General features: G+C 35.0%; 2 protein-coding genes across 4 annotated transcripts; both read right to left on the bottom strand.

Moving 5' to 3' along the window:
• Nucleotides 1–788: 788 nt before the first annotated feature.
• On the bottom strand, nucleotides 789–3,358 carry LOC134229917 (uncharacterized). Of its 2 annotated transcripts, none has more exons than XM_062711702.1 (2): nucleotides 3,009–3,358; nucleotides 789–2,181 (listed from the first exon to the last, which is right to left on the bottom strand). In XM_062711702.1, the coding sequence occupies exon 2, from the start codon at nucleotides 1,683–1,685 to the stop codon at nucleotides 852–854; it is 834 nt and encodes a 277-aa protein (XP_062567686.1). In that variant the 5' UTR covers nucleotides 1,686–2,181; nucleotides 3,009–3,358; the 3' UTR covers nucleotides 789–851. The 2 variants fall into 2 exon arrangements, with proteins under 2 accessions (XP_062567686.1, XP_062567685.1); XM_062711701.1 differs by having other exon boundaries at nucleotides 3,024–3,358.
• A 609-nt stretch (nucleotides 3,359–3,967) lies between these two features.
• On the bottom strand, nucleotides 3,968–11,632 carry LOC134229914 (uncharacterized). 2 transcript variants are annotated; one of them, XM_062711698.1, is made up of 3 exons: nucleotides 11,239–11,632; nucleotides 7,085–7,234; nucleotides 3,968–4,295 (listed from the first exon to the last, which is right to left on the bottom strand). In XM_062711698.1, exons 1-3 carry the CDS (start codon nucleotides 11,426–11,428, stop codon nucleotides 4,141–4,143), a joined length of 495 nt encoding a protein of 164 aa, XP_062567682.1. In that variant the 5' UTR covers nucleotides 11,429–11,632; the 3' UTR covers nucleotides 3,968–4,140. The 2 variants fall into 2 exon arrangements, with proteins under 2 accessions (XP_062567682.1, XP_062567681.1); XM_062711697.1 differs by lacking the exon at nucleotides 11,239–11,632 and adding an exon at nucleotides 9,494–9,722.
• Between the last annotated feature and the right edge of the window lie 6,150 nt (nucleotides 11,633–17,782).

Raw genomic sequence — 17,782 nt, 5'->3', positions numbered from 1 at the left:
GACCAAATCTAATCGAAGAAAAGTTCACTTGAGCTATGAAAAATATTCACATCTGTCTTTTTTTTTTTTTTTTAAAGTTCCCTTACAATTGGAATGTAGTTCATTAGTTCGGTAATGTCAGTGAGCGGTTCCACGCCGCCGACAGTGTTGGAATTATAGGAGTGCCTGGAACAACTCGGCTATAACTGCCTAGAATGGACAAGTTTAAGAGAATTAAAAAAAATACATAAAGAACACGTGGTGAAAATTCCATCTTTTTTTCTAATAGAACTTTACTAATCCTTAAACAGGGACGTCCATAGGAAACTCAATTTTCCAAGTTTACTTTCAGAGGAAGTAAATTGCCATGACAACATACACTATGGCTTTACACAATTGAATTTGGAAGGTTGTATATCGACTTTGATGAATACATACCGTAATTGACGTTGATGTAATAGTGTAAAGAGTGAATTTATAATCCCCATGTACCCCACAATCGATTCATTCTGTTTAATTATCATTCTCAAATTCAGCTGACTTTTTGTTGTGATTTTGGGATTGCTTGGTGCATCTTCTATCATCGCAAATCTTTCAGAAATTTTTCTAATTTTTAGATGTTTTCCCGTAATTTAACGTTTTTATTCGCGAAATAATTCAAAAAATGGTATAATGTACATAACATACATTACATGCTGATGTTCGGAAAAATGGGATAAATTGTTTTCTCTAACAAATTTTTGTTTTCTCTTATCAGGTTCACGATTCAACCTTTAGACCTCTGCTTAATTCAAATGCAATTCTAGAACTGAAAATAACTGTTTACTTTGCACGTCAAGTTTAGACATAAACCACGTGTGTTACAAAAATACTTAATAAAAGGAACCGTCTTTATCATCTATATCAGTCAACCATTGTCGGATTCGACCTTCTTTCATTTCCGAGTCATCGGTTACCATAGTTATAAGATTAGGTGAAGAATTTTCATTAGAATTGGCGACAGAGAAGCGTGACATCTGCTCTTGAACTTCCCGTGGTGTGACGTAATCACCCAAACTGTCGTCCATACTGTCACTCCCTACCTCACTTGTTCTCTGGCTTTCCGACTGAAAGTTACTGAAAGACTTGGTGCTTCTTTGGACAACATTTTCCACACACTCCTTTTGATTCTTCTCTGGGTTCGAAGCATACCGCCGTAGATAGTTTTGTTTTTGTTTAATGTGTTCCAGTTTGTCCGAGAATTGTGTGCTGTCGGACGAGGAGTCGTTAGATATGAGACCTATACTCCGGGCTGTACATTCACTAGTCAGCGATAACGTACTCCCGATCTTGTTTCCCGGTCCCAGGGTGTTGGAAGACTTCCGAGAAACCATGGTTTCCGTCCATGATTGTTCCATATCATCTTGGTCAAACTGAAACACTTGACGTCTCTGGAGTCGAGGTGAGCAATATAGGTCAAGAGTGGAGCGGGAACTAGACTCACTTCCGTCCGATGACGGGAAATTAGTACTTCCGGTGCGCTTCTGTAACTGATTTCCTTCATTGGCAATTGCTAGCTCCCCCGCCGAGTGCGAATGAGGGATCGTACCTCCCGTAGATTCTGGTCCGTGCGGCTCAGAGGTTTCGAACACAATTTTCGGAACAGCTGGGATGAACAAAGACTGGATGCCCTTCCGGTCTACTGAAATTCTTTTCGTTTTCTCCATAACAGAAAGGAAACTCCAAGAAATATATGCCGTGTTCTCATGCTAGTCAAAAGACAATTATCGTAAGTGAGCAGATCACTTTACATCAGCACATGTTCTATTTGCATGGAGGACTTTGAACACAGAAAAAGTTTTAGTTCACATCGATTTCAAGTAAAGAATCCCGTAGATATACGTCAATCTCTACAATTAATGCAAACCATCAATATTCCTTCTTTAGTCTTGAACTGAATATGAAAATTAATGAGCAATCAACACGATCCGAAGATGGCATCCAATTCCTACACAAAAATCACTCGATAGCACACGAGAATTACTCAGAGAGCCTTTAAGTTGACGAGATGAATTAGCAGCATATTGAAATTCACAAACGTGGAATACGGGATCAATGATTATAGACATTAACAAAATTTATCGCTACAGTCTTCCTTCTTCGGCTTCCTTCCTATTGATCAAATGAACATCCCTGACTCTCTCTCCTTCACTAGGGATATTTCTGCAAAAGAAACAGAAGTAAATCCCAATTAGGTTGTTTTCTATATCGGAGAAATAGTTTTCTTTTGCTTGCTAATACTCTGCACAATGCAGAAATGATTACTCGTTTAGAAAGGTAACGAACTCCCTCGGGACCGGATCGATGATAGCCAGCCAAGAGAGGAATTCTAAAGTCATCAGAATCCAGATTGATTGAATGCTCTTCTGCTTCAGTCGTCCGTCAAGTTTTGAAGAATCAAAGGTTTTTTATGCATTATTTTTTATCATTATAACAGCGACAAAAAAACCCCCAAAAGTCAGGGTTATTTTGATCACGCTATTTTCAGGATTTGGTCTCATTTTCCGCGGATTAAACAGGAATTTTGCATGTCTTGATACAATGAAATCTGAGTCGGCATAATTCAGGATTTGTAAAGACGGTCTTACTTTAGATCTAGCTTGGTTTACTTGAGTAGCAATTAATTCTCAGTTCCTTCTATTAAAGCAACAGCTATACAAAGCATGCCAAACTGGTCGTCATCTCTATAGAATTTTTTCTTCATTTTAACTAATGTACATGTATTTCAAAGCAAAAATGTCAAATCATCTTTTATATGGCTTTTAACTTATGAGTAAAATCCCTAATTCCCAAATAAAGAAACTAGACATTTCAGAAAATTTTCGACGTTTAAAACAAAAAAAAAAATCGACGTGTTAAATGTTGGACCGCAAGACTCTCAAAAAAAAATATCGATTTACAATATCAATACTGCTGACTCGCGATTATTTTGCAATATGCCTTTATGCAATTTTTCCCTGAATCATCCATTTGTTATGAAATTTTTATACCTGATATTGACTTACTGCATTGTCTGTACAAATCCTCCGCTACGAATTCTCCTAAAAAAGACTGCATGAATCGCTTCTTGAATTACTATTGTATCCTTTTGCAAAATCCCAACCTGCAGTTTAACTAACAGCTATTTACAATCGCTCTACTGATATATATCAATGTTATATTTATGAAGTAAAGTGTAAACTTCCGTGTGAAAAGCATGGATAGAAGTATTTCCTTTTTTGTGCGTCATTGTAACAGAAAGTCCTGGCTGGAAGCTAATGTTATGTCTTCTGGCAGTCTTATTGAGACATTGATTATTCATTATCTCTCCAGCCAGCCCCCCTCATTTAAAACTAAAATAAAAACACCACAAATCCTTTGTGTACCGGGACTCTGATGTAGATTTTAATGCTCCAAAGGTTCCATTCCTTTCTACCAAACGATAGAATCGAAGAAGCCTATATAATACGACAGTTTAAAAGGTTTTAAGAGTTGAATAACGTGCAAAGCTGTTGCTAGTCCGAAATAAGTAGCTAAATATTGTACAGTCTTCGTCTTGTATCTGAGTATGAATGCTAAAAGACTGAATTAAAATGCTAAAAGTGCTAAGAATGGTTTAGGAAAAAAAATTGGAGATGAAATGCAGAAAAAAAGCCGTTGAAACCACGGCCAGTTAACTAGGAGCATTTGTATCACAGAATCCTTCTGCACTATCACCAAACATTGTTAAAATCTTCATGTAATTAAAATTGTTGGAATAAACTGTGCAAAACTGTGCTGTACACATTGTTCTATACCATGTAGTTTTTTTTCATGTCGATATTATGATAATCAGAATATATATTTCGGGAAACATAAAATGGTCAAAATTTGCGGTCTGATGTCTATTTCTGTCTTGTGCTGAAGATTTTATGCAATAATAAAAAGGCTGTATTGTTTCTTTCCCTAAGGAAGACAGAAGGACGCAATCTACATATTCAATCGTAACTTTATTTCCTAAAATACTTTTACAACGAAAATTTCAAAAATACATTTATATCTAATTCATCGTTATCACGTAATGGTGAGAACTGCGCCTGCTGTAAATGATCCGTTAGCTAGGTCCTCGATCATCTGACAGACTATATAGTTGGCTTCGCTGGATCATCCCTGGACAAGGCCTGGTTTGACCAAGTGAATGGCCATCAGTGCAGTAGCTACACCGTATATTAGTCCGGCGATGACAGCCAGCGCGAATGACCACGAGAGGGCGCTTCCATTCGCGCCATAAATAATCACACCTAGGAGAGTAGACCCCGCTGAAAAATTGAAGAAACATTGTATTTTTTAATCGTGAAATGTAGATGATTTTTTCTTCAAAAAGACAAATAGTCAAATAAAAATGTCATTTACTGATTTTTATCTGAAAATTAAATTAAGTTCACCATTCTACTTATTTTAACAGATAAAAATACTTTTAACGACAAAGGATAAAAACTCAGAAGAAAATTTCAATGTTTTTGTTGAATGACCACATAGCTAAATAATTTAAGTTTGGTTGTAACGTGTCATTTGATTGGATAAAAAATTAGTTTATATCGTATAACCTGTGTTGCCTAGGTCACAATGCCTTACGTCAAAGACTTGTTAATAACCTGTTTGACGTGCTCACTCTGTAGGCATTTTTGGAGAAAATTTTGAATTAATTTAATTTCAAAACTTCAAAATGGAAAATTAATTTATAAGGAATGACTTTAATGGGTATTCAGGTTATTCTGGTATATCCTGGTTTGGATCAGTTTACGCTTTTTTATAAGTCGTTTCGCTATTTTTGGTTTTTGATATGAAATGGGCCTAAAGCTTCTTTAATATGACTTACGTATTCTGCTCAATACTTAAAAATGACTGATATTAAAGTACAAGATCAAATATTTAAAATTTCCTTAATTTGATTTATATTCCACGTACCTAGTGTTATAAATAAGCCCGAACACCAATTGTGTTGGAATTAATTCATATCTGGAATTTTTCGGAAAATGTATTAATTTCCTTCCATTTTCAGAAAATTCCTAAAATGAAAACACTCAAATTTCCTGAAGTCAATAAAAATTGAAATTCTGGTGTCGTTTCACTTGCACTGCGTATATGTACATCTGGTACATGTACAGTGGCGGATTTAAGGGGGGGGGGGCGCACCCGGCGCGCGCCCCCCCTAAAATTGTCAAAGTTAACGTAAATCACAGTTTCGTCTAGAAAATGTAAATATTTCTACTTGGTAAACCGCATTTCTACCCTACAAAATCTCTAGAACCCAGGAGCTTCCGGGGGCTTCGCACCCTGGGCCCCCATATCTGCCCTGGACCCAATGGGGGCCTACGGCCCCCAGACCCCTTGCCTACTTTTGGCGCCCCCCCTAACTTCAATTCCTGGATCCGCGCCTGATGTATGATTAGCTGCAATAATGTAGCCCTCTCCGATTTTTTTTATCTGATGTTTTCTGGAGAGGGCTACAATGCCGCAGAATCTCCGTAATGGTGCAAATATATTTACGAGTGATTACAGGCAAAATTAATTGTTTTTACATTCAACTTACTTCTAATACATGTAAGTCGGCATCTTTATTCACTTTCAAAAACATAGTCCCACAAACGCGAAAACCATGTGAAATAAATCTGCGTGTTTTCCAGTCGCTCTACTCAGCAACCATGACAGTTCACGTGTGATGTGCGGAGACTTGCGCTTGAAATTTAGAATAACTCAATAAAGCAAATGTCGGTGTTTATAAATAATTGTAATGAATAGCATCACTAAACATTGATAAATAAAACCATTCCATGTATTATTTTTTTCGTAAACAGCGACATTTATGCTTAAGGGAATTCCCAAAAGATCCGCTCCTACAGATCCTAAATTCTCATTGGCTGTCTCAAAATAAAATCTATCAAGGTCAGTAAACATGGCGGATAAATTCAAGTTGTGATGTTGACATACACGAAAAATAACCGATATATGGATCGTTCTGTATATTTTTAGATCGATTTATGTCTTGCATAACTACATTTTGGGATTCCAGGTAAGAAATTCTAATAAAATAGACAATTTGACCCTTGACCCGAAATCTGTGCGGTAGTGAATCACTCCCGCACTTGCACCATTACGGAGTTCTTAAGGAGTTGTAGCCCCCCCCCCCCCCCCCCAAAAAAAAAAGGGGAGGGGGAGGAAAGGGCAAAATTACTGCAGTTAATGAATAATGTAACCGCACGGCAAATACAATTCAAATATCTTCGCAAAGAATAAAGTTCTATGGGTTATTTTGTCTTCTACACATTTTGTAGACATACTCTTTTTACAGCTCAAATTATAATATTTTAAGGTAATTTTGAAAGAAATCAAAGATTTGGAAAAAATCTGTCTTTCCTGATTTTGAGCATAACATATTTTATTCCATTTGAGTGTTAATTCTTATCCTTATACAAAATATGATTCAATATTTATTACATTTACATGTTTTTCTGCATGTCAGAACTTTTGCGAAAACATCCCAAAACAAATGTCCTATTTTTGCGACAGCTTCATCTATCTATGTATGTATACCGTATTTAACGCAAATTAATTTTTCAATCCAAAAACATTCTTTATGCTTGCAAAGAAAGCAAAAATTTGACTATCGCGAATATAACCATTATTTACTACATTTTTCATTCAATGTACTCTAACCAATTGCTGTTTTTTCTCTGCACTATACCCCAACTTAACCTCAACTTCGGCAATCAATAATATGACGTTACCTATTCCCCGCAAGCACTTCATAGCACATCAAGTTACAAATTTCTCTCTAAAATTTAGCTTTAGTAATTATGACGTAATATGTTTTTCTTACTTTATGAAATTTTAGTTAGTTTAAAAAATAGAAGGGAATTTGCATTAAATTGAAGATTATAAATGTACTTTTGAAAGTGGGTGAAAAATGCGTGATTGTAGGGAAACGGTATATGCGTGATTTTGCGTTAGAAATAGGAAATGGTATATGGGTTAAAAATAATGCATGACTGCGGGGAATGGGGTTAACCCGTCTTCCACGCCACGCATTTGTAGTAGTATTTTGTACCTGCAATCCCTACTGCCACAAGACTAATGATGAACAGGACTCGATTTCCCGCTGTTTTGTCTATGAATATGTATAGGATGATCAGGATTAGTCCCACAAATCCACCAATCAGGCCGATTGTCTCAAAAGCTTGGGTAGCTCCAAACCAACCTATCAAAATAAAAGTCATCATTGAACACAACCAATGAAATTAACGATAGAAAAAAGTCGTCATATAGTGCAAGTCTCTGTTTAGGACTTACAGTAAGGCGTGGTATTCACTGTTGAAATATACACTCGGGCTAATGTCAACGAGTGTAGCAATGATCCAATGATAGTATGGCAAAGAGGTGGGGCTTAAGTCGTCTCATCGTTGTCAGCAACAGTTTAAAGTTGCTGATGTTATTAATTTCTTAACCAATGAAAATCTATTCGCCATTTGAGTGACGCTAATTAGGAGTGTCGAGAAAGTCACGCCCTACTGAGAGTCCAAGGTTAACTGAGAATTGTACTAAGATACAACCTATCTAAATAACGATACAGTTGTCAAAGGAAAACATTGTTTGCACCTATTAAACTTTTTTCCAGCTATTGCTACAAAACGTGCTGTGATGCAAAAATGTATTTAGTGTATATTCGATGAGATGCATATGTTATCTCCCACGAAACTTAATTCCCGCTATCGATGAAATTGTAATTTATCAAAATGCTGGGTATCTCCAAACCAACCGATTAAAAAACGTAGCATCATTCATTCAAATGTCTGAGCGGATTCAATACAAGTTAAATTGAAAAAAAAAACAGTGGAGTTCTATAAATGTTAAAAAGCGATCAAAAAATAAAATAAAATCAATGTTGTATACCGCTGAGTGAGATTTTGGACTACCGGTATTTTTTATCGATGAGATCCTGGACCGCTATGACGCTTTTTACGTCACACTGTAAGATGTATACATATCAATCATCGTGATCAAGGAAGCTAGTGCAAGATAAGTCAAAATAATAAGGTATAACAAAACATGCATTGACTGGACAATCGCAAAATGCGTTTTGTTGACCATTCAAACCAAAATGGTTGTTCTTGGATCAAACAAAATGCATGTTGCCCTGGAACTGATGTCACGCAATAATGTCAACTGGCCAACAGTTACCCCCAAATCAAATATATCAAAACATGGAATGAATGAAAACTTTTGTGTGTGTCATCATCCAAGCAATCCTACATTAAAAAGAAAGAATTCAGCAACAACTCATGGATAACTCATGAGGCAAATATTTTTGGGTTACAATCTGAAAAATGAAGTCAGTGGATGAATTCTGCTAAGTAGTCTCCGTTTCGAAAAATACTCGAAAAAGTAACGTGTAAATACATGCACTGGGTAACTTAAACGGATTCTGTTTTATTTCTGATGTTTATGATGGGGGATATTAATGTCACCTTCAAAATCCTGAAGTGACTGCCTGCAGACTAACTGAAAAAAGTACACGCGTTTCTAGAAATCGCTTAGAAAAAAAGCGTCAGTTACGCCTTTATGTGTCCCTTTCTACATTTCTGACACACACATTTATAAAAACATTTGTTACAATGTTCAGAGTAAGTAACAAACTAAAATGTGCAATATATGTAGATTTGCATTTCTTAAAGAACGACCAAATGTCATGAACATTTTTTTCAGATGTAGGATAAAGCAATTTGCTGTCTGGTCGAATTCTCTTAACACAAAAAGAAATAATATCAAGTACATGTACGCTATATATTGTATGCAAATCTCGTTTGTCATCTACGTTATAAATATCAAGAAAAGGTGACGCTATACAAAAAATAATAAGTAACATGTGTCTTACAAGAAGACTTTTCAGTGGTGTTTTAAAAACCTTAGTTCTTTGTCTTTACTTAGAACCTTTCAACATACATGCTGACGCTCAGTGCAATGACAAAGGAAAGAAGATTTTCTCCCCTCCTCTACACACGCCTACATGCGTGCACGCTCATCAGAAAGATATGAGATGTTTCTTAAGGCTGTATGTACAAATCATTTGTTATCCTTCCAGCTGGCTTTGTAATTAAACATGATCGCCCTACTTAATTCGCCCTTTTTTCTTCTGTGGAAATTTGTTTTCTTCTACACACATTAAATTGTAAGCAACATTAATTATCATTCCTGAGCATAAAATATGAATATGATATATTCAAGCGTGGTTGGATTGGTTGTATGATTTTCTCATTTAACAATTATCATAAAAAGAAACAAAATTTTAAACAGAATGATTAAAGCAACAAATACCTTCTGATAAAGCCATATAGAAAGAAGCAACTGTATACATGTATATAAGACAAATTTTAAAACAAAACTGAGTGATATTAAGACTTTTTGACAAACCACTATTTCAAGAAGAATCGCGTTATAAAGCTTTTAAACATGTATATACCGGAACCCGAGGATACGGAGTAACAGTAAGGTTGACAAATCTTCCAGAGTCCCCAGTGATGGGAGTATACGTATCCGGTCCAATTACTCCAGTAGGCCGTGGAAAATCCCACCAGGTGGAACAACACGGCAACAATGACACAGATAAAGGTAATCTTCACCACTAAACTAGCGCTACCGAACCCCGCCATCTTCCCGTCAACACGAACCAGTTGTGTTTATTTGTGAGTAAGGAGGTTAACACTGGGTACCCCCAAGGGATAATAGGAAAACCCGCATCTAAAATTGGAGTAAGCATGGTAAGCGCGAGATTTCATCACGGACTAATGCAGAACCTGTATTCCAAGAATTCCATTCGACTTTCTCTGGTCTCCTCTATGCTTAAAGCAATATGTGAGCTGCAATTTTGATGTCGGAATTTTCTGTTGCAAAATTGGAAATAACTATTTCAATGACAGAAAAAATCGTTAATAAACTTCTGTTGTTCATATTTGCGATGGAAAAACTATTTATATAAGCTTTGATTGAATCAAAATAACATTATTGTCGTGCTGTACAATAAGGATTTCTTATATAAAACTGTATATTGGATTGTAAATAGAAGTCTTTCTTCTGCTTTATTTTAGTCTAATTAATTGATCATAAGGGTTTTAGTTACATACAAATTTATCATAAATAACACATTTTAATAGCAAAATAAAACTTTTAAAAATACAGCTCATATTGCTTTAACTATTGACAACATGCAGGAAACTTGTATGTTATAAATAATTAATTTTGAAGAAAATGCAAGTTGGTTTTTTTTTTTAGATGATCTAATTTTATTCCGGGTAAATTTACTTACCTTTCAATACCTTTCATACATGTAAGATACAACATAACTACATGTATGTTTACATACAACCTATTTATGTAAACAGCTATTATATGAAAAAGGTGGAGATAATCAACAGGGATCGGTCTAAAATATCTACAATCAAAACAAATCTGTGAACGAAGCGTAAAACACGGACCCTCGGAAATTCCAGATGTTGGATCAGGTGTCCAGGAGGAGTAAGCATCCCCTGTCGACCGGTCACAGATGTATGGAGCCCTATGAATCGATCGGTATACGGAATATTCCAAAGTTAAATTAAGTATAGGTATTAATCTAACAAAGGTCCAACAATGAATGAAACATGTCACTCAAAAAATACGATCCACTGATTGGTTAAATTTGCTAAAAATGTCATCATAACGACAGTATTTATGCTGGTCTAAAACGAACAGTTGAAATCCCCGTAACATCAGCTTTTATGTCAGTAGGCTTCTTCAGTTTAAATCGTACTCAGAACACGCTCTTAGGTATGGAATAAATTGGAAGATGTGTCATGTTGTAAATTTTGTATTTACTGCCACCCGGTAAATTCAAAATTTACAACATGACAGATGTTTAATAAATCCAGCCAGGGGATATAGCGGAAAATTACTAAAAGAAACCATACACGCCCATCGTTGGTTTTTCATGATTTCTATATTCATAGTTATTTAATGGTTTGTGTTACAAATTGTATTTTTAAACATTTTTTTCTTTTCTTTTTTAATTTTAAAGAAAAAGAGAAGAAATTTCGAGTTCAACACTTCATTTAAACCTTTGTTTCATTCGAAGTGTTAGAAATATTGAAATATAGAGCGATGACAGTAAACAGATCTTAAAGAGCATGTGTAAATAAAAATTCTTGGATCCACCTGTTGTCTATGACTCACCTGCTGAGTAGGGGTCCTCCAGACAGTGGAATCTAGGCGTATGGATACACGCCTCCCAAAGTCCAGTATAAAATACCCCTCCGTCTGACCAATGGTTGGACGAGAATCCAATCACGTGAACAAACACAGATGTCGCAAGGAGAGCAGACGACAATTTAGGGGTCGACCGGACGTCTAAAAAATCTTCCATAGATCCTAAAAAATGAAGGAGCCATCGGACGAAATTCCACAGTCTGTAGCCTAAATCAAACTAAATTGTAGCGTTTTTGTTATTCTTCAAGCAAAACTTTCTCTTCTTTGTGAAGTTTCTGGGCAGACAAATAAAATTGCTCAAATCTTATCTTCTGAACTTAAGAATCAAACGAAGTAGAACCGCACGTGTCGATCCACGGCTGTTAATAGAAAACATATCTCTAATTATAGGTTATGTTCTCTTACAACACGCCTCTGTTCTCGGTGTGTATATTAAAAATAAAAAAACAAGTATATACTGACAAAACGTCAGAAATACTCAAGCTGTAGAGAGTCAATTAGGAAGTGTCATAATATCCTAAAATGGTATAAGATGAGGGCTATTGAGTTCAATTTTAGTTAGTTACTACATGTATATTATACTCTATAAAATATTCCTGAAAGTGTGTCACGTAAACTCATCTTAAAAAGCAGTACGATTAATTCTATGTCTTCTAATTAATGCAATATATGCATGCGCGGATCTAGAGGGGTGGGGGGTCAGGACCCCCCCTCCCCCACTGGAATTTACAAGGTTAAAAAATGTATATACTAAAGCAAGGAAAAAGCTACCATGGACCCCCTTGGAAAACACTGACCCCCCCCCCCCCCCGGTAAATGCGAATAAGTGTGTGTGAAATTGGTATGAAAATTGAAAGATTTGAGGCAAAAGATGTCATAGATAACCCCCTCCCCCACCACCACCACGAAATAGGTTTTTGACGTTTGGGCGAGTTAAGGTTTTGTTTTTTGCTTGTTAAGAAATTTCTGGGATTGGATTTTTTTTTTGACTGGGATGGACCCCCCCCCCGGAAAAAAATTTCTGGATCTGCGCCTGATATGAATTTTGTTTCATGTACATGTAGTTTTTTTCAACAGAAAATTGAAATCAATAGCCCTCATCTTATACCATTTTAGGATATTATGACACTTCCTAATTGACTCTCTACAGCTTGAGTATTTCTGACGTTTTGTCAGCATATACTTGTTTTAAGTAGACATTTAGTATACTTCAAACTATATACGTTTTTGTATATTTTGCTTAATGACGTACATCACATTCAATATATACATCAATCTAAATAGCTTTCTTCAAGCCTGTAGAAAAGTTTTTTCAAAGTGGAGGGGGGGGGGTCTCCAAAAATATTTATGTTTTTGTATTTTTTGCTTAATGACGTACATCGCATTCAATATATAAATCAATCTAAAAAACTTTCTTCAAGCCTGTAGAAAAGTTTTTCAAAGTGGAGGGGGGGGCTCCAAAAACTCCACGTTACTACGGGTTCATCCATCGTTGAAAACCACGGCCAAAATGTGCGATCCTCTCTTACTCCGGACCGTGGCTTGACAGGATGGGATTCATCTAGCTGAGCGGCATGTCCAATACAAATGTCATATTCTGTACGAATCCAAAAGAAGTTATGATAATGTAGGTTCCGTTACCAAAGCTTAAGGGGGATGTACAAGCCAATTGGATCTAGTCTGGTATGAAATAAGAAATGCCAAGAATGCGCTTAATACTCGTCTAAACTAGCCCAAAGTTACTCAAAGTGTTAATGCACTAGTTAACTACTGTAAGAGACCAAAATTAGTGAATAATTAAGTTTATTTTGTTTTAATTAGGAGGAAATTAATCATGGTAGAACTGCGCAGCTACAGCATTCACGAGATGAAAAATGCATTGAAAATGGTATTAGTTTGATTCATTGATAATATGGCTACAACCATTTGTTTCGCTTTTTTCTTGTTATTTTCTAAAATTCTTGAAAATTTGATTTTTCATATGTGTGTCTTCCTGAGGCCATGTGTTTATTTCGTCCGCCATTCCTCTGTCACACAGAGTTCGAATAACTTTGATTTTAGAATAAATGCGACCATAATAACATCAAGACAAGACAAATAAGTTATAACCATTAGGTAATATTACTTACTACTTTTATTTGTTGCATCGCTTCGTCTGATTAATGAAAAAACGCGATTTTAACCCCACTTCAGCAAATCGGGAAAAACTGTTCTGTTCGCAGCTCGAGTTTCCTAGCAAATATTATTACACTGAGCACGTGGTTGACATGTGCATATATCTGCTGTGTATAGATGCGTTTATTACGATGATTATATTTAATTTTTCGCAAAACAAGTCTTGATAATTTGTTGGTTTCTTTAAAACTCAAGAAAAAAAAGCTAAAAAATGCCCTAAACATATGTGTTTACGTCGGGTCTTTTTTCTGTGGCGATAGAAGTTATTTTGAAATGGGGCACTGCAAGGAGGATGCTTAGCATTTAATTTGAAAATGTTAAACAATATGCGGTGCAAGAAAAAGAAATTGCAATTACATGTCTTACATTCGAAAAGTTGGTACATATGTCTACTTTGTTTAGCAGTTAGATAGAAAAAAATAGGCAGTTAAAGTATTTCCTCCAGGCACCTCATGTAAATAGCTTGATTGTTTGCAATGACCAACACATTGTATGGAGTAATGTTTGGACATAAAAACGCATGTCTCATTATGTTGACTACGTTGTAAGCTCTCACTTATTGAACATACGAAGCTTGATAAAATATATTGAGTTGTTTCTTTGAAATTTAGAAGCAATCACAATGTTTGCAAACAAAGGTCCATTGCATATGCTATGTCTATCATCGCAAAAAAAATGAGAGACTACCCCCCCCCCCTCTCCCTTCCGAAAATCCTATGTTCTTTTTTCAAAATAGTGCCAAAGATTAAAAAATTTTGCATTACTAAGTATGTGATGGAACATGTGCTAGCCTTATAAGACCATTTGTTGTAAAAATATTTGGTTGCCCTCTCTCCAGATCTACTGCCTAGAAATGGCCCGACTCAATTTTATTTTACATCCAATTACAGGATATTTTTTTTCTTCCGTCAACAAATATGTTTAAATTTTAAGGATTTTTTTCTCTCACCATAAATTTTCCCTCAGTTGGGAGGTCCACCAAACGTCATATCAAAGATGGTATAAAATATTTAAACATGTTGATTTTTTTTCTTTTTTTCTCTGTAAAATGGTAATTTTGACAAAATGGGAAAATAGAAAAAAAAATTATTCATTAAATCTTCTAACCCACTCTGAATGATTTTATTCGTTTTCAAATGTTGCTCCGCTGTAATGAAAATTGTAAATGTTTATTTGACAGAGTTTACGGGGGGGGGGGGGGGGTGATCAAAAGTAAACGATATCTTAGGTATTTGATAGTTATATTATTGTTGAAATATTCAATTATTTTTCAAAGTGTAAATTGGAGATCTTTGATTGCCTTCCTTCACTAAAAAGATCTATCCAATCATTGATTGAATTATTAGGAAATCATTTGTCTTAATAAACTATGAACAAATTCTTATACGTTACTTCAAAGGCAATTTTAAGATATACCATAAATATTTTAGTCGTTTGTTGAATGAGTTCCACTGAGACAACCATTTTTCGTCACAAGTACCTGCATAATGACTTCATTTTCACATTGTAAGCAAAACTTTATTCAGCATATGCTATTTATAGAGTGTGCACCAAATTTGTTTCTAATCTAAATTGTGGTTTGGTAGATATAGAGATATAGTTCGAGAACTTTTTGATCACCCCTCTTACTAGTTGATACTAACACAAGGTTTTTCATATCGATTTTATGTGTTTAATTTCTTTGTGTTTCATTGGAGATAATTAAACTTTTGATAGATATTATAAGTTATCTGTGGCAAACTTACAAACTCTTAATTTTAAACTTTGATGGTGCTCATTTTTGAAAGAGTTTATTTCAATACGTACACTATTGAACAACTGTTCGATAATAATACTAAATAAATTACTTCAAGCCACACTATAACACAATTCCTCTTTTAAAAGTGTTCATATTATTTGAAATATTTTGCAACTGTAATTCTCTTCTACATTTAAAGATTGTTATGTCCCTCCATATTAAGAAGAGGTCTGGAAAACAAAATTCTGTGCTAAAAATAGACCACGTGCTGCTATCAATGAACTACTTTCAGGGTTCTTTACACTTTTTTTGAAGACAATAATACCTTGTTTTGAACTTAAAATTATCATTGAAAAGTGCCATATTTAGACATTTTCTCAACAAATGGTTGTAGAGAGAACATTAATGCACAGTTTGCGTATTTTTTTGGATTTTTTAAGGCTCTGCTGAATTTTGTAGCTGCGCAGTTCTAAGGAGCATATCAAAAGCATTTTTCTGCAAAAGTATAGATTATATATGCACAACATGCATTCAGTTATGCATATTTATTGTATCTTTATCATAAGGGTTTAAAATTTGATCAAAATATAAAGTATTTTAGCCATTTGAAGAAATGTTTACATTTTGCTCTCACTGCACTAAAAGTGGCCGTACATCCCCCTTAAGATAATACGAGAATTTAACATTGATTTTGTGCTATTATTTTACTGTCACTCAAAGTACACATCATTTGAAGGCCTGTGATAAGCAATTTCAATTGGGGGGTACAGCCATACATTTTCTGGCCATGCATAGTAGAATTTGTTAACGATGGGGTAACCTGCGTCACCTTTCAGAGTCTGCAGTGGACTCGTCCAAGGATGCTTTGTCGGCGACTGTAAAAAGTTACCTGAGATTCCTACGCAAAGGAAAGCGCGAAAACTCTGTATAGAAACTGTTGCGGCTGCGGAGCTTCACTCATTGTTCATTCGCCATAGAATAGAATCCGATATTTAACACTTAATATCTTTGAATATACAGACGTTTTTAAGATAAGCCTCATTTTTGTTTCTAGAAATATTTCTATCTACAAAAATAATATATTTTTGTGTTTTTAAACTGAGTAAATCGATGACCTAGCATCGTTTTAGATAACTCAAGCCCCTCTAGGGCTTGAGTAAAAATCAAAAACTTCTTGACTGACGGAAAAGTTTGATAAAAACCCAACTGCTTCAATGCAACGAAGTAAATTAATCGATGATACCAGGCAGGCTATGGAGGGAGGGGGAGGGTAGAAATAATTAGAAAGGTAGGATAACAACATTATGGCACAAACAGGTGTAGTGTAGACGCAATAAAGCATGATATATTTTCAATATTTATCTCTCTGGCTTCTCAATGTTGCACCGGTAAAAGAATAGATTCACAGAATGGCAAAACTACAACAAACAACAAATATGCATAAATTTAAAAAAAACATTAAAAAAATACCTTTTTGAAAAAAAAAATCCGTAGGTTACTTTTATATTAAAAAACATTTCTAGAGGAAATGCGAAGAGGTTCATGCATGCATGACGGTCTCCCCAGCTTCATGTAGATAAGTTGCATACGGTAAATTTGCTTTAGAAATTGTCGTATCTATGTAACATTTTTATTTTAATTGTATAACAATGAATCTATGCAGAAGAGCATGGTCTACGTATGAACAATTTCTAAAACGTGGTTAGTTATTGACAAACAAGTTGATTAAGCAAGAATATCAGCAGTCTCGTTTAAAGTTATCATTTCGTAAGTCTATGGTCGATACAATGACCTTGTAAGCAAATACAATTTATAATTAAGTTTAATACTGAACGACTTTTTTGTCCCCCGCTTTCGCGAAAGCGATGGGACATTAAACAGGTTGGGGGGAAACGTAAATTCCGCTATAATAGTGGTATTTCACTATTATAGTGAAATTACGCTATATTTCCTGCCTTGGATACCCTCAATTTCATCCGATACCATGCAAGGTGTTTGAACCGCAAGTCATGATTGGTATTAAAATGAACAAAAACTATCATGTTTGCATGTTTTGAATTTTAATAAATTTTCTACCGTTGCGTTTAATAATGCGAGCACTCTTTTTTTAACGGAAGTTGCATTTTTTACATAGCAACTGATTGTGGGGGTATTTAAGCCTGTTTGCATCTCACTTATTCCTCATTAATGTGCAGAAATTGATGCTTGTTACAATTATCAACTCGCACTGGGAAGGGTTTATGGGATTAAACAAGAAAAAGATAATTTCGGTCTGCATGGTTACGGGTATGGAGGCTCGTTATTGTAAACGGACAGACCCATTAAGAGAAACATAAAAAAGAGTATATTGATATACTCGATTCCTATCCTCTTAACAAAATCAATTAATAATAAATAATCCAAAAAATTAATTACATAAACGATCGTAGAAAATAAATCTAATTTTTAATTTCCCCTGGTTAATTGTTTATTTCGGAAAAAAGACTATATTTATTTTGGTGTCGGGGATATTTGACAAGTGTGTCTGTAAACTTATTTTAACATGAATTGACAATCATTTTAACTCCGCACAAATGTATCTATAATTTATTAACGCTT

The sequence above is a fragment of the Saccostrea cucullata genome, unplaced genomic scaffold (assembly GCF_032062105.1).
Source record: "Saccostrea cucullata isolate Sc308-1 unplaced genomic scaffold, CSIRO_AGI_Scuc_v1 ctg4883, whole genome shotgun sequence".
Taxonomy (NCBI): Eukaryota; Metazoa; Mollusca; class Bivalvia; order Ostreida; family Ostreidae; genus Saccostrea; species Saccostrea cuccullata.
This window is presented reverse-complemented; position numbering and strand designations above follow the sequence as displayed.

Coding starts and splice junctions, on each gene's coding strand:
- LOC134229914 (XM_062711698.1), bottom strand. CDS start 11,428: ATGGAAGATTTTTTAGACGTCCGGTCGACCCCTAAATTGTCGTCTGCT. Junction 7,235..11,238: donor GGAGGACCCCTACTCAGCAG/GTGAGTCATAGA, acceptor TTATTTTGATAG/GTTGGTTTGGAGCTACCCAA. Junction 4,296..7,084: donor TGTGGCAGTAGGGATTGCAG/GTACAAAATACT, acceptor TCAATTTTTCAG/CGGGGTCTACTCTCCTAGGT.
- LOC134229917 (XM_062711702.1), bottom strand. CDS start 1,685: ATGGAGAAAACGAAAAGAATTTCAGTAGACCGGAAGGGCATCCAGTCT.